Source organism: Rattus rattus, chromosome 2 (genome assembly GCF_011064425.1).
Source record: "Rattus rattus isolate New Zealand chromosome 2, Rrattus_CSIRO_v1, whole genome shotgun sequence".
In the NCBI taxonomy this organism is placed as follows: domain Eukaryota; kingdom Metazoa; phylum Chordata; class Mammalia; order Rodentia; family Muridae; genus Rattus; species Rattus rattus.
The window spans coordinates 165392529-165414626 of record NC_046155.1 but is presented as its reverse complement, the minus strand read 5'-3'; the positions used below and the strand labels follow the sequence as shown (position 1 = coordinate 165414626).

Below are 22098 nucleotides of genomic sequence, written 5' to 3'. Positions count from 1 at the left end.
TAATGGGGACTGACTCTGTGTAAATATTAGTTAAGCTCACACTATCACAGCATACCAAGGGTGGCTGCTTTATGAAAAATGCTCTCTCATCTTCCCTCACCCTTTTTGGTTTTGAGGTAGGATCTCACTGTCTATCAGACTGCCCAGGCTGGTCTCCTGTCAGTCCTCCCATCCCAAGAGTTCTGACTGCACGTGTGAACCACTACCCCTCCCTTTTCCCAAGTGTTTTAAATACTGAGTCCACTCTCCAAGCCAAGCTGAACAAAATTCAATTTAGGAAAAAAAGTTAGAACAAAATAGCTTCCCAAGAGCACATTTTCCCCCAAATGAAGGCCCACTGGCCACAGTATTTACATGTGTTAAGACCAATTCTCCAAATCTGAGAGGAACTTCTGAGCTGTACACTGGAGTCAAGTACATCCCACGCATACCAGAGCAGACAGATGCATCTGGTGAATTCCTTTCTTCCCTTAACCCAGCGCATGGGAATAAATAATAAAAGAAAAAAAAATACCAGCACTCGGTTTAACCCAAGAACAACATATACTCAGTACCTGAGGGAGCTGAACCGGGAGAGCTCACTTTTTGTGGAGTAGCTGACAAAGGAACTGGGCTAGCTGTCAGAAAGCTTAGGTACCGACATCTTCACGCTCCCTTCTGAGGTCTTATTATGGGGCTGAACTCTCCCCAAATCCTTAGCCACTTTATGGGGGCTGCTTCAAGATGAGTATTAAATATCACTATTTACCTAAACCCCACCTTGGCCTCCTTGGACCTATGTTCCTCCTTGTGGGCTGAAGAGTCCCAGAGCATCAAGGAAGTACCCACTTGGGTGCTGAGAGAACCCCACTACATACACACACTCATTCACAAACATACATAGACACACACAGACTATATTCTGGGAATCCAGAGTCCAGAGTTTACTGGACCAAATGATGCTGAGCCCACACATTAAGTCCAGATAGACCTCAACTGTCCACCCATGAGAGTGGACTATCTGTAAACAGATACACACACTTGAGGTCCTGTATTCGCTGGGGATGGATGTGCAGGTCAGTGTATGAGACCTACAGCAAGCACGGGTTAAATGGATAATTTGTGGTCTCGCCCAGAATCCGTACATAGAATGGAATAAGGTCTGCTCTATTCCAATGGTTCTTAGCCTCTCAGGACCTCACCATCCAGACATAGGAGCCCTTTTACATTGAACATTTCAGACACCCATATCATTTCACCTATGAATAAATAAAATGAATCCCACAGAATGCTGTGAAGCCAGTGCCTATTCTAGTCATCTTTGCAATCCCTTTAGCCCTTTTCCCACTAAATACACACACACATCACACACTCACACACACACACACACACACACTCATACACTCACACACATTTCCTAGTGATTTTCAAGAGCAAACAGACCGTGGAAGCCCAATCATGGGACTGTCTTTCATATCTACATTCTGTATGTACCCTGAAGTATTCTGAAGACCTTAACACTACTAAACAGTCAAGTGAAATTAGGTATCCACACACTGCCCCACAAGTTAAAACAACAACAACAAAAGACCCAGTGACCCTGGAATGGAACGCAGGCTCTAATTTCATCACCAGAAGCTGAGGCAGGAAGATCACCAGACCAGGAACAGACTAGAAGTACTCAGCAAGTCCCTGTCGCAACCAAAATTAACAATTTAAAAGATCACAGTGAAGACGTTTCCCCAAAGCACAGAGGATCTCACACAGCTCTCTCCACAGGACAGCACAACTGGTGTGCCTGCTCTATACTTAGGAGCATGGGAAGGTTTGGGCACCCCCAAATTTTGAAAAGCCAATGATCCAATCAGGGAAGTATCAGTTCCTATTGGGCTATATAGGTTTGGCTGGGATTTCGAGGCTTTCTCCCAGAACTTCCAGAGAACCACTGGTCACATTGTCCACTCTGGATCCAGTGCTGTAGCACTTCAATGTCAAGTCGGGAAACCAACCATCTATGTGGCCAGGAAAAACGGACATTGATAGTGCGTTTTCAACCTCATGAACATTCACTCCAGTCCAAGCTGGGTCCAAAGACCCCAGAAAACTCGTCAACACGTGCACACCAGTGAACCACAAGCCTCTCCCTCCAGTTGCCTGAGCCAGACAGTGCTGGTAGCTTTTCCACCTCAGCATAAGCTGCCCTCCGAGACCATAACAAAATCAGAGAGCATACAGTCTCTCCTGTCCAACCTGGGCCCCAAAACGACCAAGAAACACACGACTTAAAGTCATTAACACTCTCTTCTGATCCTCGACGATGTCCCTCGAGGGCACCCCTTCCTCTGCCCTAGCATTCTCTGGTCTAGGCCCAATATCAAAGAAAAAAAGGAAGAAAAGCCGTAGCACTCACCAGTTTGGTCTCCTTCCACATCAACCTCAACCACTTTGAGGACAGCGCAAGCAAGAGTGGCCGTTAGAAAGTGGGGATCAACGCAAACCCAGGAGCTCGAGGCTAGCGCGTGCATAGCCTCTAATCCTGAGGCGGACACTGATTGGCTGCAGCGCTGGCCCTGCGCTTTTCTTATTGGTGCCTGTTTGGTGCTGACCAGCCAGGGAAGCAACTGGCTTCTCCTTGCAGCTGATTGGCTGTGGAACTCGCACCTTGAGTCTGATTGGCCTGAAGATGTGTAAGCCGCAAGGCGTGAAGGTGAGATGCCATGTTGCCATGTAGCCAGCCAACAGTGTTCATTGGCTATGAATTTTGCCCATTTCTGCCCTCTCTACTCACATTTCTATCATGGTTAAAGACTTCGAAGACTCCTTCAACACGAACTTAAGGAAACTACCGTCTTTCCTGTTTATGCCTTGCTATTTGAGCATCTCCAATCTGAAAATTCAAGCTTTCTTCTTAACCGCCTACAATATGCGGAAATTAACAATCTATTGAGAAGAAGTAACTGAACACAAGGAGTTTATGTCTTGATGAGTGCAAAGTCCAAATAAATATATCTGGAGATAAAGAACGGAAAAGGTTTTATTTTCTGCAGCAGACGAGGAGAATAATTCTAAGGGAATGTTCTCCATCAAAAGAAGGATAAGGAATTTATTAGGGAGGCTACTCATTTGGAAAGGGTAGGTTACTGCTCATGCCCAGTTTGTAGCATAAATTTTTGCCTGAAAATAAAGGGTCCAAAACAAGATAGAGGAGGGGGAGGGGGAGGGAGGAGGAGGAGGAAGAAGAAGAAGGAGGAGGAGGAGGAAGAGGAAGAAGAAGAAGGAGGAGAAGGAGAAGACGACGACGACGACGACGACGGTCGACGACGACGACACTCTGGAGGCAGAGTGCCAGACCATCAGACCATCAGACCATCCAGGGCTACGTGAGACACTCTCTCCCTCTCTGCCCTCCTCTCTCCCTCTCCCCCTCCCTCCCTCAACCCTTATCTCTCTCCCTCAGGGCAAGAAGGTGCCCTTAGAAGACAGGTGTTAGATCCACTGGAGCTGGAGTTGCAAGCAGTTATGAAATGTCTGACATGAGTGCTGGAACCAAATCGGGTCTGAAAAAAAGTGCACTGCGCTCTTAACCACCAAGCCACCTATATAACAAGCCTAGGAAATTTTGAAGGTGCGTTAGCACTCACCAGCACATTAGGCGCTTGAAGGTATCTGCTTTGTCTAGACACTTACAAAGTGGGAGGAGTAAGAAGAGAATGTAGGGGTCACCACACTATATCGGAGGGGCCGCAAAAGTCAGCGGCAGGTATTGGAAAGCCCCCGTTCCTGAGGCTCTTTTCCTAAACCATCACGGACTGCATGCTTGACTAGCCCGCCTCACCCACACCAGAAAGTATCCCAGCAGGGAGGACACCAGCCCCAGCCATGGGTGTGGGTAGCGGTGCCTTGACCCGTCATGATTGGCCTGTTTGGATAAACACTTCTATTCTATTGAATAAAGCACTTCTAATTCTCCAGGACTTGACAGCCTGCTGAGCCAGCAGCCACTGAGTAACACAGCAGCGCACAGGATCAAGTAGTTCCTGGATCTCGGCCAGGGAGACACCTTGCACAAACCAGTTCCGGTCCCAGCCAGCGGTGGCACCGCTCATTGGCTGGCCCTGAGCCACAGCCAATGAGACATGAGGGCGCTCTCAAAGAGGCAGGCCTTGATCTGCCGCTGCCGCTTCTGATTGGTCCCAAGGCTGCTCTTGCTGTTGATTGATCAGTGGGCCGGAGGCGGGGAGCCCGCAGTTTTTCTCGGCTAGGCATACTTCTAGCTCTAGGCCTACGGAGAAGCTGCAGAGAGGAGAGGGGGATGAGCAGGATGAGTATCCTACATACATATGTACGTGTGTGCGTACGTACATACATACATACATACATACATACATACATACATACATACATACATACATACATACAATACTAATGCTAATAATAAAGTAGCCCACAACCCTGGCTCAGTACCCACAAATGTAAAAAGCCCTCCAAGGGTTGAAAGGAAGCATTGCAACATTAGCTGCAGTTGATTCAGCCCTTTCCACGGATCGCATTGTGCACGTCGACCTGAGCAGAGGATCAACCCTATATCAGTTAACCTCTGAAGGTTAGAGAGGTGAAACCCACTGTCTCACAAGCTCAGTCGCTGTTCCGTGAGATCCCAGCCTTCGAGCTACATCCGGTTGAATGGAGGATGATAGGAGTTAGACTGTAATCCCAGAACTTGGACATCTTTTAGTTGCAGGCCAGTCTGTGCTGTGTATCCAGATGCTGTCCGAGAGAAAGAGAGACAAACTAACAAAACACTACATTATGTTTGAACACAGTCGATCTTGTAGATGTGGAATGAGGTCTCATTTCCCTCACCTACAAATGGGGGTTTGGGTTTTGTTTTTTCCTGCTCTAACATTTATTATGACTTGTCTCTTGCTTTTAAAAATCAACTTTAATTAAGACTTTCGTACAAGGACATTTTCATCATACCCTTAACTCCTTTTGGATCCATGCCCACCGTTTGATTTCAAAAGGGACTGATGTGCCTATTTACATATCAAAGCAGACCTGGCCTCCATGTTTTCCCAGCATCTCTACCTGGCATACCCCGCCCCAACCCTAAACTTTCCAGCCTGGGGGCTGGGCTACCCTTCCCCCAGAGGCTCTTCCCTATATAATCCAGACATTTTGGGCCTTGTCTTGCTTTCCTTCTCTCTGTGCCTGCAGCCTTTGCCTCCTCCCCCTCCTGTGTCCCTCTCCCCCATCCTTGGGGCTAATGAATGCACCCAAGAACAGTTTTCCAGTAAACCTGCATTTAATATAATCTGGCTCGAATTGGCTCATTTCACTGGTGGAAAAATAATTTATCACCTACCACCCTCTCCCTCCCACTGCTACCCAGCATCCTAGGAGAATATCAGGGGTCCTTGCTCTCCCAACCTCTTCCTTTAGACAAGGTGCTTCACAGCTCCTGGAGCTAGGCTCCCAGCTGGCCAGCCCCGGCAATCCTCCTGTCTCACCCTCCTATGCCCACCCCATAGTAGTTGGGTCGTAGGCAGAACCTATCACAACTGGCTTTTTTTATGAGGGCTCAGGGGATTTGAACTCAGGTCCTCCTGATTGTACAATACACACTCTTACCCTCTGAGGATCTCCCTAGTCCCAGGGGTTAGATTTGAGTGTTTGGATTTAGACTTTTATCTAGTCCTGAAGAATTGCATAATCAAATCCTATCTCAGAAAGAGAGAGAGATTTATTTCTCCCAGGAGGCTTAAGGATGAGCAGAGGACGGGTATAACCTTTGGTCCCCATCTGGTGGCACTATTGAGGTGTAAATGGGATCATAAAAGCACTCACTTTAATGAATTAATCCACTGATGAATTCATGGATGAATTAGCTATGAGGTAGTGAGTCCTGGTTATAGGAAGTGGATCACTAGGAGTCTGCCTCTGAAGGGCGTTACTTATCTTGTGGGTTCTCTCCCTCTAGCTGATCATATTCATGAAGTAGTCAGACTTCCATGGTGTCATGTTTTGAATAAGACATGTTCCCCGGGGTTGGGGATTTAGCTCAGTGGTAGAGCACTTGCCTAGCAAGCGCAAGGCCCTGGGTTCGGTCCCCAGCTCCAAAAAAAAAAAAAGGAAAAAAAAAAAAAAAAAGACATGTTCCCCATAGGCTCTGGCATTTGAATACCTATCCTCATTTGGTGGGGTTATTTGGAGAAGTTATGGGGGGAGGGTACAGCTTTGCTGAAGGAAAGACAATACAGGGGCAGGCTTTGAGAATTTAAAGTCTCCCTTCGAATTTCCAGCTGGAGGTGATGTCCCAGCTTCTGGATCTGGCCAACATGAATACCGTACCTCCCTCCGTGAGAGATTCTTATCCCTTGAAAGCAAAAGCCCAAATAAACATTTTCTTCTACACACTGCCTCGGCCATAGTGCTTGGCCACAGCAACAGGAAAGTCACTTACACAGACAGCAAGCTCCTCTACCCACTGAGCCATCTTACCGCTCCACATGTCTCCTGTTTTTGTATTGCTGAGGGGTACAGCCTAGGACTTTGTGCATGCTAGGCCACTGTGAACACACACACACACACACACACACACACACACACACACACACAAACACATGCACACTTTTGCCTTTTTGAGACCGGTTTCTCTTATGTAGCCCCAGCTGTCCTGAAACTCTCTCCGTAGACCAGGCTGGCCTGAGAACTCAGAGATCTGCCTGCTTCTGCCTCCTGAGTGCTAGGTTTAAAGGCGTGCACCACCAACAGCCCGGCATCTGTCCCCCACCCCCCTTTAACTGAGAGACAGGGTATTATTATGTACCGCCCAAGCTGGTTTCAAACTTGAGATCACCCATCTTAGCCTCCCAAGTGCTGGGATAACCAGAAAGTACAACCATACCTGGCTTGGAAAGTAAGTTTTATAAAGGGAGAAACAGGTCTGATTTGTGTTCTCTTGGGTCCTCAAAGCCTAGAACAGTGTTTGTCTGTTTGTCCCTCTGTGTAGCCCTGGCTGTCTGGGAATCAATCCACTGTGCAGACCAAATTGGTCTTACACTCACAGAGATCCACCTGTCTCTAAAGTCATATACTACATGTGGCCCTACTATCTCTTGTGTTTTTGAAATTGAATCTTCTTGTCTCTATGTAGCCCAAGGTGGCCCCAAACTCCCTATGTAGCACAGACTGGTGTTGACCTCCTGACACTCCCACCTGTCTCCTGGATCCTGCATTAAAGGCAGGTGGGGCCACACCTAGCCAGTCACTGCTTCTCAACTCCTCCTGAGTATGTATTTGTGAGCACTCCTGAGTGACTACTTAGGTTCCCAGCCATGGACATGGTTGGGTAAAGGGATGTGAGTTTTACATTGGAATCCAAGAAAACGACCACCACCACCACGACCACCACCTAACTTACTTTCACAGGTGACCTAGAAATGGTTTGTGCCCTGGGTGGCTGCTATGTGCCGTGACATTAATCTTTCTCTTCTATGAATTCACACGAGATGCTCAGTGGGGCAGGAAAGAGAGATAAGCATCAGGAAGTGGCAAGGGACTAAACCACATGGACCCTCTGTGTCAGGTGAGGAATTAGACCCTGTGCTGAGAGCACTGGGGAAGCCATAGCTGGTTAGACAATACGGTCTCGAGGAGGCTGGAGGATTGCAGGACACAGACACTGGGTGGCTACCTGTCCCTCCAAAGATCCCTGTCCTGACCTGGCCCTCACCTCTCTGCTCCCCTCTTACCCACAGGCACTGGCTCTGGGCAAGGGGCCAGGAAGGAGAAACCTGTCCTGCCAGCCCAGGCTGCCTCCATCCAACCGCATTGCTGTCCACCCAGCTGAGCCACTCAGCAGGTATGGGGACAGGAGGAACCAGAGAGGTTGGTGGCACACCCTGGACAGATACGGGGGTCTGCCTCCCCCCCCCCCGTCAGGGGCCAGAGCCACCCTAAAACTCCCACCTGCGGACAAGGTCTAGCCTGTCTGAACTGCTTAGGGCAAGCTCATAAATGCTTGGCAGAATAGTTCTTCCCTCCATGGACAATTTGCACAACCAGCAATGGCACATTTTAAAAAACTCTTTAGAACTTAAAGGTTTGGCACTGGAGAGATGGCTCAGTGGGTATAAGGCTTGTTGCTCAATCTTGAGGACCTGAGTTCAGATCCCCAGGCCCCACAAAAGCTTTAGAAAAAGAAAAGAAAGAAAGTGTTGGGCTGGAGAGGTGGCTCAGAGGTTAAGAGCACTGATTGTGGGGTTGGGGATTTAGCTCAGTGGTAGAGCGCTTGCCCAGCAAGCGCAAAAGCCCTGTTGGGTTCCCAGCTCCAAAAAAAAAAAAAAAAAAAAGCACTGACTGCTCTTCCAGAGGTTCTGAGTTCAAATCCCAGCAACCACATGGTGGCTCACAACCATCTGTAAGGGGATCCGATGCCCTCTTCTGGTGTGTCTGACGACAGTGACAGTGTACTCATGTATATAAAATAAATCTTTAAAAAAAATGGAAGTATCAAAATATCTAAGGAATAAAGTAAAGACCCCCATGTGATGTAAGCTCCGGCTTCTTTGGCTTTTCCCCACTGGGCGGGTCTCTTCCTGAGTGACAAAGCAGAAATGAAGACGATTGGCTGAACAGCACATGGTGAGTCTCAACTCTCCATCCTTCCCTGATCTCTCAAGTTGAGGAAAAACGAGTGTACTACAATGCCCATTTATCAGAAAGAAAAGTCTTGTAGTCTGACTTCTGTGCTTTTGTACTGTTTGAGATGACCCTCATGTAGCCCATGCTGGCCTCTGATTTACTCAAACCTTAATTCCTCGTGATTCAGCCTTCACCTTCCGGGTACCGGCATCATAGCTGTGTGCCGCCCACCACACGCAGCTTCTTTCTGCATTCCGCCTGGAAACGGTGGGTTGAGAGAAATCCACGATTCATAATAAAAAAGGTCTACAAGGGGCTGGAGCGATGGCTCAGTAGTTATAAGCACTGGATGCTCTTCCCGAGGACCTGGGTTTGGTTCTCAGAACCCACATGATGGTTCACAGCCATTTGTAACTCCAGTAACAGAGGACCTGACACCTTGTTCTGACCTCCAGGAGCACTGCAGGTATGTGCACAGACATACGTGCAAGCAAAGCAACCATACATATAATATAAATCATCTGAAAAACTCAAACAAACCACCTGGTGGTTGTGCCCCACACCTTTAATCCCGGCCTTCAAGGAAGCAGAGGCAGGCGGATTTCTGAGTCTACACAGCAAGTTCCAGGACAGCCAGAGCTATACAGAGAAACGCTGTCTCAAAAACAAAACAAACCAAACAATGAACCAACCAAGCAAAAATAAATAGGTCAAATAGGCAGGCAGGTCTCTGGGTTTGAGGCCAGCCTGGTCTACAGAGGAGTTCCAGGACAGCCAGGGCTACACAGAGAAACCCTGTCTTAAAAAAAAAAAGGGGGGGGGTTTGGGGATTTAGCTCAGTGGTAGAGCGTTGCCTGCAAGCGCAAGGCCCTGGGTTGGTTCCCAGCTCAAAAAAAAAAAAAAAAAAAAAAAAGGTAGATTCAAAAAAAAAGGAGGAGGAGAAGGAGGAAGAGAAGGAGAAGGAATGGGAGGGAGGAAGGAAGGAAGGAAGGAAAGAAAGAAAGAAAGAAAGAAAGAAAGAAAGAAAGAAAGAGAGAAAGAGAGAGAGAGAGAAAGAAAGTGATGTTAGTCAGGTATGTACAATGACTGTGGGTACAGACTGATCAAACTGTGGGACAAACAGCTGAGGTGCCTATTTAACATATCAGGGGACCTGGCAGCTAGGTCCCCTCGGTCCCTACCTACCCTGCTGCCTAACCTAAACTTCTCCAGGCCAGGGACTGGACGGTCCTTCCTTCAGCTGCCCTTTCCTATACAATTCAGCCATTTTGGTTACCTTCCCTCTTTTGTCCTCCTGGCTTCCCCTCCCCCTCTCACATGTCTCACGGTCAGGTCTGCTCTCGACTCCCAGACAGACATCTCTGACTCCGACTATCTTACTATGCTCTCGCTTTGCTCTATGGTAAACTTTCTCCTCCGCCATACCTGACAGCAATCATGGCCTTCCTTTTTATTTCTTTTTTCTTTTAAGAACCTGAGTTCAGATCTCTTATTAAAAAACAAAACAAACAAACAAACAAACAAACAAAAAACCGGTAACTCCAGTATTGGATGGAGAAGAGAAGGGAGGTTGGGTGGGTCGGGCTTAAAGGCAAGTCAATCTAGCCTGGGGGTAAAACGCTGGGCTCCAGGTTCAGTGAGACTCTATCTTAAGGGAAGAGGGGGAAGGGCAGGGAAAGACGCTCCTCTGGCCTGTGTGTGTGTGTGTGTGTGTGTGTGTGTGTGTGTGTGTGTAGCACACAGACAGCCTATAGTACATGCGTGCGCATACACACACACACACACACACACACACACACACACACACAAAGAAAAATTAGAAACCTTTCTGGAAACCAAGACTGCACTCCTGTATCAAGACATGCCTGAAGCTAGCCATTTTGAACCAATGGCATGTGCCAAAAAACCCCCACGTGATGCCTCATCCTTGTGGGCTGTATTTCAGCCACTCCCTTCCTCCCTTCTGAAGTCTTATTCACTCACCCTTGTCCCCAAAAGAAAACAAACTCTGGGCTGGGTGGAATGCCGAGTGCCCGGAATGCCGGCATTCCAAAGGTGAGGACAGGAAGGGGAGGAGATTGTGGGTCACACCTGTAACCTCTGGGGAGGCAGCTGCAGTGGGATCACCTTGGCTTCAAGGCTAGCCGTGAGAACTATATACCTATACACATACACATCCACGTCTGTACACACGAACATAAATACACATTCCAGAGTCAGTTTGTCAGACCTCGTCTCAAACAGAACAAACTCCTCTGCTCACCCAGCCAGTATTTATTGGAAATCCAGCGCTTGCTCAGACGCCTGTGAGGGAGCCGATGGGGACCCCCCACAGCAGAGTGTGTCACCCTCTTCTTACAACAGGCAGCATCTATAAGAGCTTACACAAACTACTGAGTAACAGTGGCTACGCCTGCCTGCAAGAAGTTCTGGAAGCCACAGAGAGGTGCATGCTGGGTTGTGAGGAGCAGCGAAGGGCTTCTGAGGACAGGCGATGCTGTCAGCCAAGTGACACAGGGTCGAGAGGGTCCAGGCACACAAATCCAGGGCCGCGGGCACAGCGAGGGTCCAGGGCAGCTCCTACATCTAGAAAGGGATGTTGGGATCGCAAGGAGGGAAAATGGAGGGAGGTGGATGGGGTGGGTTGTAGCGGAGATATACGGAGGTGGGCTGGGGAGGAGGTTGATGGTGTCCAAGGGCCGCAGAGAAGCAGGAGCTTCGGGCAGAGCTGCGTGCATCTGTGGTCCCCTTCCTCCTCAGAGAGTGGTGTAGAAATACATGGCTATCATCATCACAGGGAGCTGGGAGGGCAAATGAGAAGATTGGGCACTCTAGGCCAAAACCCCCGTCTTCCCCCAAATCCACACCCACACCCACACCCACAGGACACCCACAGCTCTCTCCCCCACAGCCCACAAGTGCCCCATCTCTCACAGTCCACATCAAGATTGCAAAGCCAAACCACGATATGCCCCACGTGTAGCTGTCAATGGCATGGCCGATGTGCTCGAAGCAACCCTGGAGAGGAGGACAGCAGGAGCTCGTGAGAATGCCACGCGAGGCTTGTAGGCGATGGAAGGTCACTGTGTGCCCTGGGAGACGTCCTTTTCTCCCTTTTGCCTTGGTTTTCCCATCTTTGCAATGGGAATTTTGGCCATGTCTGCCTTCCGGGACCTTTAGCTAGGAAAGTGCTGTTGAACCCCCAGCCCCGGAGGCAGCAGGTGCCGTTCTGAGCTTGGTTATATTCAACCAGGCTTTCTGTGCTACCCATAAACCCCAAGGATGCCAGCTTTAGGTTTCATCTACTTCTGATAGCTGCTGAGTAGAGACCAGGGTGAGCAAGACCAGAGCCCTATACCAAGGCCACCTTCCTGGATCCTGGTCCAGTCACAAAGCAGCAGAAACAAAGGTCCAGAGCACATGACCCGGTCAGATGCAAGCAAGCCTGGAGCTCCCGCTGCTCTTCGTAGAACACAGACGATTCTGGTTCTCTGAGCCCCAATTTTACAACCTGCTAAGTACGTTGCCTTGGGACACCTCCCCTCCGAGCCTGATCTAACAGCCTGACTTGTAGCCACAGGCACCAACCCACACAGCTGTTATTATTTTTATATTGCCCAGGCTGGCCTCAAACTGGCAGTGATCTTCTGCAAGTAAGATTATAGATGTGCACCACCTCCATGGGTCTGCAGCTGTCATTTTTTGATCTCCGTGGAACCTGGGATTGAAACCATGACCTCCCACGCGTTTAGGAAAGCCAATCTCGCTAAACCACGCCCTCCGCCCCCTCACCGCGGGATTCTAGGTAGATGCTCTACCACTGAACCCTAGTCTTGGCTCCTTTTTACTATTGAGGCAGGCAGGAACTCTCACGTTGTTCAGGCCATGAACCTATGACCAGACTGCCTTAGCTTACTACGTGGGCAGGATGACAGGCGCGCAAGCAAGGCCTAGCTCCAGCAACTGATAACATTCCTGTTGCTTCTCTCATTCCCAGCCAACCAGCTGCAGACATCCGGTCTGAATCAGCGCATCTGTGCGTTCTGTGGATCCAGACAAAGAGCTGGGAGGACCAGGGAGAAGGAAAGAAAGAAAAGGCCAGAGAGGAGAGGCCAGAAGACAGTGGGATAGACAGGCAGTATAAGGGAGAAAGGGAGAAAATAGAGGGCAAAAGAGACACACCTTGGTAAACAGGTAGTCCATGTGGCCTACTCGGCAGCCATCTTCATTGATGGGAATAAAGTTCCCAGTCCGGCGACAGCACAGTGGGGGCCACGGGAACACCACTTCCGGGGTGGCTGCCCTGAAGGCTGATGTGTAATTCACCCAGTCCATGGGGCCAGATGTGCCGCAGCACTCTTGCTGGAAAAAGGTTGCAAAGGGGGTGTGCGCATGCGCGCGCGTATGTATAAACCAGTTAGCTAATAGATTTAGCCAAAACCATTACTGATAACCGTACTGACAAAATAGATTTCGGGAGTGGAAGGGCAAGCAGTTAAGAGAACCTGCTGCTCTTCAAGAGGATCCAAATTCAGTTCCCAGGACCCATGTTGGTTGGCTCACATCTTGGTTGAACTTGTAACTTCAGTTCCAGAAACTGATTGTCCTCTTCTGACCTCCCTGGGCGCCCCCACACAAGTATGCATATACACACAGACACTAATACGCACATAACCAATTTTAAAATCAAATTTTATAAAAGGCAGGATTTATGGCATTTCTCAATCCAGTGAGTGGTTCGTTGTAGTTTTGGGGACAGGATCTCCCTACATAACCCAGGCTGGTTTCAAACTGGGGGCTGCCTGTCTCAGTCTCCCAAGTGCTAGGATTCCAGCGGCACACCACAATGCTCAGCTCAAGTGAGTATTCCATCGGAAGTCCTTAGCGTGCTGGAGAGATGGCTCAGTGGTTAAGAGCACCGACTGCTCTTCCAGAGGTCCTGAGTTCAAATCCCAGCAACCACGTGGTGGCTCACAACCATCTGTGGTAGGGATCGATCCGATGCCCTCTTCTGCTGTTTCTGAAGACAGCTACAATGTACTCATATACAAAATAAATAAATAAGTCTTTAAAAAAATTAGTCCTTAGCTTCAGCTCTTAACTTAGGGAAACAAATGTGGGTTCCTTTCAAACATAGTTCAGTTTCTGGGCCCCTGAAGAATTGGGCTGAACTGAGCTGGGATTCCTCCTCCTCCTCCCCCTTTTCTTCTTCTTTTGCAATATTATGTTGGATACAATTAAGACTGAAGCTTCCCGGGCTGGAGAGATGGCTCAGTGGTTAAGAGCATTGTCTGCTCTTCCAGAGGTCCTGAGTTCAAATCCCAGCAACCACATGGTGGCTCACAACCACCTGTAATGGGATCTGATGCTCTCTACTGGTGTGTCTGAGGACAGCGACAGTGTGCTTACATATAAATAAATAAATCTTAAAAAAAAGACTGAAGCTTCCCCTTTCATCCCAGTATTCAGGAGGCAGAGCTCTGCAGGCAGATCTCTAGGCCAGCCTGGTCTACAGAGTGAGCTCTAGGGAGCCAGTGCTACACACAGAGACCCTGTCTTGGAAAAGAGAAAAGAAAGGAAAACGGAAAAGAGAAAAGAATGCAGCTTCTGCGGTCACTAAGGGCGTGTCCTGTCTCAGAGACCTCAAATCCCAGAACTGGGAAGGCGGAAGCAGAAGACTAGGGATTCCAAAGCCATCCTTGGGTGACTAAGACCCACGGACTGGCCTGGACACTGGAAACTCTGCTTTAAAGTGCTCTGAGGGATGTGTGTGGCAGGATATGCCTGTGTCGAGTCACTCCTCGAGAGGTTGAAACAGGAGAATTAGAAGTTGAAGGCCAGCCCAGCTTTGGAATAAGTCTCAGTCTGGGCTGGCTATGCAGTGAAAGTGTGGCTTTGATTTTTGTTGTTGGGTTTTGTTGTTGTTTTTTGTTTTGTTTTGTTGGTCTGGTTTCTGGAGACAGGGTTTCTCTTTGTAGCCCTGGCTGTCCTGGAACTCACAGGAATCGGAGTGCCTCTGCCCCTTGGGTGCTGGCATTAAAGTTCTATCCCATCATGCCCAGCCTGTGCCATTTTGGTCGTTTGGTTGTTTGGCTGGTTCTGAAGAGAAGAGTCTCGCTATGCAGCCCTGGCTGGCCTTGAATTTACCAGATCTACCTGCTGGGGTTAAGGCATGAGCCACCAGGCTGGGCTTGAACAAATAAACAGGGCTAGAGAACTGGCTCAGAGGTTAAGAGCATAGGGTGCTCTTGCAGAGGACCTGGGCTCCACTTCCATCAGCCACATTAAGGGGCTCACAACCACCTGTGGTCCAGGTCCCGGGCATCCGATGCCTTCTTCTGACTTGAGGCACTGCATGCACAGGCATACTGCATGTAACACACTCATGCACATAGAATCAGGAAAAAAATCTTTTTTTTCTATTTTTAGTGTGTCTCTTTGTTCGGTTTGTGTGTTTTCTCATGTGTGGGGTGTTGCACATGGGTGCACATGCATGTGGAGGACTGAAGTTAAAGAAGAACCATCCTAGGATCACTTTTCATCTCCTTTACCGAGGCAGTGTGTCTCTATCCATACAGAGCCTTCTGATTTGGCTAGTCTGGTTAGCCAGCTTGCTCTGGAGGTGAAGGCCCGGGGCGGGGGGTCCTCAACCTCCACCATCTGAGGTGGAGATTCTATCCCCAGCCCTCGTTTATCTGGGTTTCTAGAGATATGAACAAATGCCTAACCACTGAGCTTTCTCCCCAACCCTCAATAAATGCATATTTTAAAAAGTAATAAAGGCGCTCCATATGGCCGACCAGGGCTGTAATCCTAGCTACTTAGGAGACTGAGACAGAGAGCCACAAGTTCAAGGACTGCCTGGGCTACATAGTGAATTGAAGGGTAGCCCAGATAACTTATGGTGACCCGATCTCAAAAGTTAAAAGAGAGAGACAGAGACGCAGAGAGACACAGACAACACACACACACACACACACACACACACACACACACACACACACTCACACACTCGGGGGAGTGGAAGAGATGGGAGGTAGAGTTATGAATAGCTAAGCAGTAGAGCCCTGTCCTAGAAGGTATGAGGTCCTGGATTCCATCCCTAGCAACACACAGCTTTGTTCCTTAGCAACACACAGCTTTGTTTTGGGAGACAGAATAGTAGGCTCAAGGCTAGCCTGGGCTACATAGTAAAGGCTGTTTTTGTGATTGTTGTTATAGTGGAAGGAAAGTTACCTTTAGTATTACAATGCAGACAGCCCCACCGCTCACCAACCTGAAAAGGGAACTTCTTTTCTGGGTCTGTTGTCTACCAAACTATAGTGACCCAAGGCACCCCTACCCCACCTCAGTCCCCTGAGTGGAAATATTCGTTCTGCCAGGGAGTACACAGAGCCCAAGACACCTCAATCATGATCCGGTCCCAGAGGCGGGTTAGCTCCTGGCCCTGGTCGGTGTCCGCACTGTAGAAGGTCAACATTTGCTTGGTTATCAGGGATGGGTTGGACACCATCTGAGGAGGAAGGACAGGGAAGAGCAGGAGCCAGCTGGTTAGGGATGGGGTCTACCTCCTATAGGCCCTGCAACTCTAGAGATGTCCTCACCACCACTGTACCCACTCCCGCATCATCCCAAGGCCCAGCCTGGCTCAGCACCATTCTGCCCCGCCCCTGCCCCCCCCACCCCGCCTGGCTCAGTACCATTCTGCCCCGCCCCGCCCCCTCCCCCGCCTGGCTCACGTAGTCGCGGTGGGTGTAGGATGTGATGCAGGAGGCACACTCGAAGATGTAGACTATAAGCATCAGCAGCAGGTACTGTAGAGAGAGCAAGGGCAGCCCTTAGTGCAGAGGTAGATGGCCATGCCTAGATGCTTTGGGCCAAAATCACACTTTTTTTTTTTTTTTTTTTGAGACCATGTGACCTCTCTGGTAGCCTGGAAATCACTACATGTGGACCAGGCTGGTTTCAATTTACAGAAATGTGCACCCCTCCCACACCACCAAGAGATAGGAGGGGTAAAGGTGTACCGTTACACCCAGCCCCAAACAGAACCTTTGCTCATCGGGAGAGTTCTCCCCAGCGTGTGTAAGATCCTCAGTTCCGTCCCCAGCAGTGCATGCACACGTGCTGAACAAACAGAGGGATGGATTTTGAAACTAGTGTGTGAAGTGGAAGATCGAAAACTTGACACTTTCACACCATTAATCTCAGCACTCGGGAGGCAGGGGCAGGAGATCTCGGAGTTAAGAGGCCAACCTGGTCTATAGTGCAAACTCCAGGATAGCTGAGGCTACAAAGAGAGACCCTATCTCAAAAGAAACAACAAACAAACAAACAAACGAATGGCGTTAGATTGACTTTCAGGCTTTGGTTACATTTCTCTGACAGAGTTAAGCATGTGATCGAGGGTCAAGAAAGGAGCTGGGTGTGATGGTGCACAGTTTGAATCTCAGCACTTGAGGTGGAAACAGGCGGATATCAGAGAGTAGCCTGATCTACACTGTGAGGTAAAAGGAGGCGGAAGGGCGTGGTGAGGAAGCAGTTAATAGCTCCATCTTATACATAATAAGCCCACGCTCCTAAACCTGCTCCCCTCTCAGTCCCCACCCTGCACTGCTTTCTGACTGTCAGACACTGCTGCCCTCTACTGGCCACAGGACCTTTGCCCGTGCTGCTCTGTCCACCAGAGACACTCTCTAGCGCACCCGGGGCTCTCTGCCTGCCACCTGCTTTTCCTGGTGTCCGCTGGCTGTGGGGTTTCATCCAGTTCCCCAGGCTCCCTTCGCTCCCCCAGATCAAGTGGTTTTTTAAGTTGCGCTTAGCGCTCCTCGTTCAGTAAACATTTGTTGACTAAGTAATAACCTTGGGAGCCAAAGGACCCACCACAGCAGATGAGCACAGAGACGTCCGCATGCGACCCCTCGCTCTCCCCGACACCTTGCAGAGGCAGTGGCCTCCTTTGAGCTTCGGGTTTATTTCTCTGCCTGGTACATGGGCTTAAAAGCCCAATTTCTTGTGGTTTCTGGGAAAACTGATGGGTCACTGAATGTGGCAGGGATCAAATGCGTGGGCTTCCCGAGCCTGGAGATGCAGTTCCAAGCAGTCCCGGTTTACACAATTAACCGAAGGCCAACAGAAGCATAGTGAGACCCTGCCTCAAAACAAAACATAAAACAGGATGGGCTTGTGCGTTGTGGTGTCACACACCTATAATCCCAACATGTGAGACCCGAGGCAGACGGGGCTTCACAGGGAGAAGACAAAGGGGGCGGGGCAGAAGAGATGGCTTAGTGAAAGCCCTGCGCTGCTTTTGCAGAGAGGACCAGTGTTCAGCGTCCCGTGCCCCCTCCCACCCCCAAATCCGGCTACTCCCAACCACCTGTAACTCCAGCTTCCAACGCCCTCCTCTGATTTCCTTGGACATCGGAGCAAGCATGATCACACACATGCACATTCACACACCAATAAAAAAAAGAAACATGATAAACCTTAAACACAAACTAGCGGACCTGCTCAAACGTAACTGGGCTGCGTGGTGCTGCCAGTTACCTCTCGTCGTCACCTCTCTAAATCTCAGTTTCAATTTTCTGTCAAATAGTGTGGAGGCCATGACGGTGGCGGGCGGCATTTCACGATAGGCCATGTAATGTAAACCGACTAATCTGTGTAAACTGTTGGGCTCCTGGCTTAGGTTGCATGCTTGGTGAACGGTAGCTGTGTTACTAAATTTTTCGTTGTTACTGCTGCCACGACTCTGGACCACAGACTTTGGAGACCAAATAATTGGGTTCGAATCCATATACATATACATATATATATATATATATATATATATATATATATATAGTGTGTCTATGTGTATATTTGTGTATATATGCATAGATATGTCTGTATTGCTTTTAGGAGCCTCTGAACAGCTGCGCTGAACATCCCTCTTCTCCTTGCCTCCCAGGTTCCTCTGTACAATGTGGCGACAGCTGAAGCTATATCATGGCACCAGAGCACGGTGAATGAAGGGGTGTTTGCGAGGTCTTCAAGTGAGGTGCCGTGAATGAGTCACGCTCATGGCCCCGCTGTCACCCATGACCGATGGCCAGGGCCGCCATCCCCATCCTAGAATCTCACCGTGAGGATCATGTACCGACGACGACAGAGCGCAGCTCCTACACCAAAGCTGGCCACCACGAAGAAGGAGAAGCCGCAGAAGATGGCGATCCAGGCGCCGGCGAAGACGTCGTCCTTGCCTGAGACGCCCATCAGTGGGTACACACGGTACTGGTCAGCCGTCACCCACACTGTCTCCGCAAACAGGGCCAGGCCTGACAGCTGGGCAGGGAAAGGTTAGTCCAGCAGTTGGGGTGTGCGGGTCTCCAGAACGCAGGCCTTTCCTGGTCCACAGCCTCCCATGCTCATGGGGTAAAGTGGGCTTGGAAGGGAGGCCGACTCACATCTTTAGGAGCATGGATGGAGTGGGTAGGGAAAAGCCAAGAAGGAAGGAAAGGTACAGCCAGAAACTCAGCCCCCACAGCCCAGGGGCCAGTTGCTTCAAAAATAGCAAGTGGTCACAGGGGAACCGTGGCGCTGGCCTGCCATGTTTGGCAATGCTGTTTTGGACATTTTCTGGGTGGGAAGAACTGCATAGCACTTGCACCAGCTCTTTGGTAGGTCAGTCCATCCTACAGGTGCACTGTCCCAGGCGAGGCCAGGGCCAGCTCACAGCACCATGATAAGGCTGGTGGAGACCACATGGCAGAACCCCTGTGTGACTGTCAGATAGACGCCTGGAGTCTGGCATTCTGCGGTCTTGCACGGAGCAGCCTAGAGGCCCTGTGAGCTACTGAAGGGCACACAGCAGGATGAGTTATACTGGAACAAAAATATGGGCTTATCTGTTCCTGTTTGCTTATGTTTGCTTAAGGAAACATCAGAAAGGCCGGGGCATGTCTCTCGGTTGATAGAGAGCTTCTCTAGCATGCAGAAAGCCCCGAGCTCAATGAGTTCGTTCATTCCTTATATGAACTGGGCCAGCTAGTGCACACATGTGAGCCCAGCACTTGGAATATAGAGGCAGAAGGATCCAAAATTCAAGGATATTCTTATCTATAGAGGGAGTCTGAGGCTAGGCTAGATTACACAAGAGACCTTCTCTCAAAAATAACAAAAACAAGCCGGGTATGGTGGAACACAGCTTTAGTTCCAGCATTCTAGAGGCAGAGGCAGATGGTCTCTGTGAGTTCAAGGTCAGTCTGATCTACAGAGCAAATCCAGGACAAGCCAGGGCAGGTTACACTGAGAAACCCTGTCTCCAAAAACAAACACAAAACCACCACCAACTAACAACAAAAATCTGGTCACTACAGGGTTGTTATGGGGACAAAGGAATTACAAACTCTGTTCTCTGTAATGCCAGGCATGACAGCACGCACCTTTAATCCCAGCACCTGGCAGGCAGAGCAGAGGTGGTAGATGTGTGCTTCAGCTACACAGAGAAACTCTGTTTTAAAAATCAAAGATGAAGGGCTGGAGAGGTGGCTCAGTGGTAAAAAGCACTGACTGCTCTTCCAGAGGTCCTGAGTTCAATTCCCACCAACCACATGGTGGCTCACAACCATCTGTAGTGAGATCTGATGCCCTCTTCTGGTGTGTCTGAAGACAGAGACGTGTAGTCACATACATTAAGTAAATAAATAAATGGAAAAAAATCAGAAATGAAGAAGGAGGAGGAGAAAAATAAGAAAGACAATTTCTCTGTGGACAGGCTTTGGTTGTTGTCTTGGGTTTTGGACACAAGGTCTCATGATGTAGCCTGAATTGGCCTGGACTTACTGTGTAGTCCGGGGTGGTCTCAAACTTGTGGCAATCCTCCTACCTCAGCCTCCTCAGTGCCACAATATCTGTGGATATTTTTGATGGCGATAAAAGCTAACATTTGTGATGGATCACTGTGCACTGGGCATGTGATAATCACTATTGTAACCAGCTGTAATATCCTTTTGCTCTGGACCAAACAGATAAAATAGTATGCTAGTTTGCCGGATTCTATTCTAAAAGCATTAGTCTAGGAGCTGTTTGTATCCTCAGAGCATCCCTGTTGTTCTCTCTCTTGCAGATGAGAAAGCCAGGGTCATGGAGGTGATACTGATGGCTTCCGGTCCCATAACTAGCAGAGCTGGGATATGAATCCAAGAGTGCCTGGCTCAGGGCCACACCCCAGCATCACATAGTTTTCCTATTAAAAGCCAACATCACAGTATCAGCTGAACAGTGGGGCACATGCTTTTAATCCTAGAACTCAGAGAGGCAGGAGGATCTCTGAGTTCGAGGCCAACCTGGTCTACAGAGTGAGTCCTCTCCCCTCTCCTCCCCTCCCTCCCTCTCCCCTCTCTCCCTTTCCTTCCTCTCCCTCCTCTTCACACACTGTAGTCTAGATTGGCCCCAGACTCACAGCAATTCTCTGGCCTCAGCCTTCCGAAAGCTGGGATTACGGAGGTGTACCACTCTTCTTGTCTGTAAGCACTTCCCCTGAGTTGTGGGTGAATCTACGTGGAGGATTCGGTTACAGACAAGAAGGATTCACAGGGAACAGGTTGCTCCCTCTGTAAGGACAAGTAGCTGGGATCCCCTTTAGGATCTGGGACTAGAGCCCGCAGCACATAGACCCAGGGGTCTCAGCCCCACCTCGGGTCTGGGACTGCCACCTCCCCACCACACTTCCGTGCTCCCATTACTCCAACTCTCACCAGAATAATGATGTTGCCCACGACCAGCAGCCCCACGACTACAGGAGACCCCTTCTCTCCCTCTGTCGCTGTAGAAGCCATCTTCCTGCTGGGGGCACAGAAGCAGGGTAGAAGTTAGGGGGGCAGGAGGCAGGGCCCAGCCAGACCATCTTGTCCACTCCAGACCTCCATCTGGCAGGAGATGCTCATGGGCTGCAGGGCCCAGGCTGTTACCCATATGCCCAGAGCCCCACAGCTTGGCAGTGAGCCTTCCACAGAAAAAGAAAGGCTTGGCAGCCTCCGACTGCAAGGCAGCTGTTGCCCTCCTCAGTGCCCCTGCCCTGTCAACTCCCAGAACCCCTCCTTGCCTTCTCTACCAAAGCCTCCCTGGCCAGCCACAGCCACAGCCACAGCCACAGCTGCTCCCTAATATATGCCCAAACCCCTCCTTGAGCCAGTATCCAAGGAGGAGGGGACAGGAGTTCAGCAGGCTGACCATGATAGATTTTATGAGTTCCTCGACACTCAAGTGATTTACAGACTTGAAATTCAGGATTGTGCACCTGACCGGCCACTGGGGCAAAGTGATATATGTACCCAGAGCCTCTAATTCCCAGGCTGCAGTGGTGACAGTGGGCGTGGGGGCAGGGGGACAAGTTAACACTTGATCTGTCCTTTCCTTAGGGGCAGGCACTGTGGGCTTTCCTGGGAGCAGGGGTCAGGGGTCAGATCCATGACAGATCCTCATGGGAAT

The 22098-nt window shown here is 49.6% G+C and overlaps 1 protein-coding gene across 1 annotated transcript; it reads right to left on the bottom strand.

Moving 5' to 3' along the window:
* Positions 1 to 10884: 10884 nt before the first annotated feature.
* On the bottom strand, positions 10885 to 21663 carry Upk1a (uroplakin 1A). Its single transcript, XM_032896166.1, has 7 exons — positions 21366 to 21663; positions 18751 to 18951; positions 16365 to 16439; positions 16031 to 16138; positions 12808 to 12987; positions 11560 to 11643; positions 10885 to 11426 (listed from the first exon to the last, which is right to left on the bottom strand). The coding sequence occupies exons 1-7, from the start codon at positions 21444 to 21446 to the stop codon at positions 11382 to 11384; spliced, it is 774 nt and encodes a 257-aa protein (XP_032752057.1). The 5' UTR covers positions 21447 to 21663; the 3' UTR covers positions 10885 to 11381.
* Positions 21664 to 22098: the final 435 nt, after the last annotated feature.

What these genes read in the sequence shown, in the direction of transcription:
- Upk1a (XM_032896166.1), bottom strand. Translation starts at nt 21,446, where the DNA reads ATGGCTTCTACAGCGACAGAGGGAGAGAAGGGGTCTCCTGTAGTCGTG. An exon ending in GTCGGTACATGATCCTCACG is followed by an intron (nt 16,440 to 18,750) that starts GTGAGATTCTAG and finishes CTCTCTCTACAG; the next exon opens with TACCTGCTGCTGATGCTTAT. An exon ending in GGGACCGGATCATGATTGAG is followed by an intron (nt 12,988 to 16,030) that starts GTGTCTTGGGCT and finishes ACCTTTTTCCAG; the next exon opens with CAAGAGTGCTGCGGCACATC.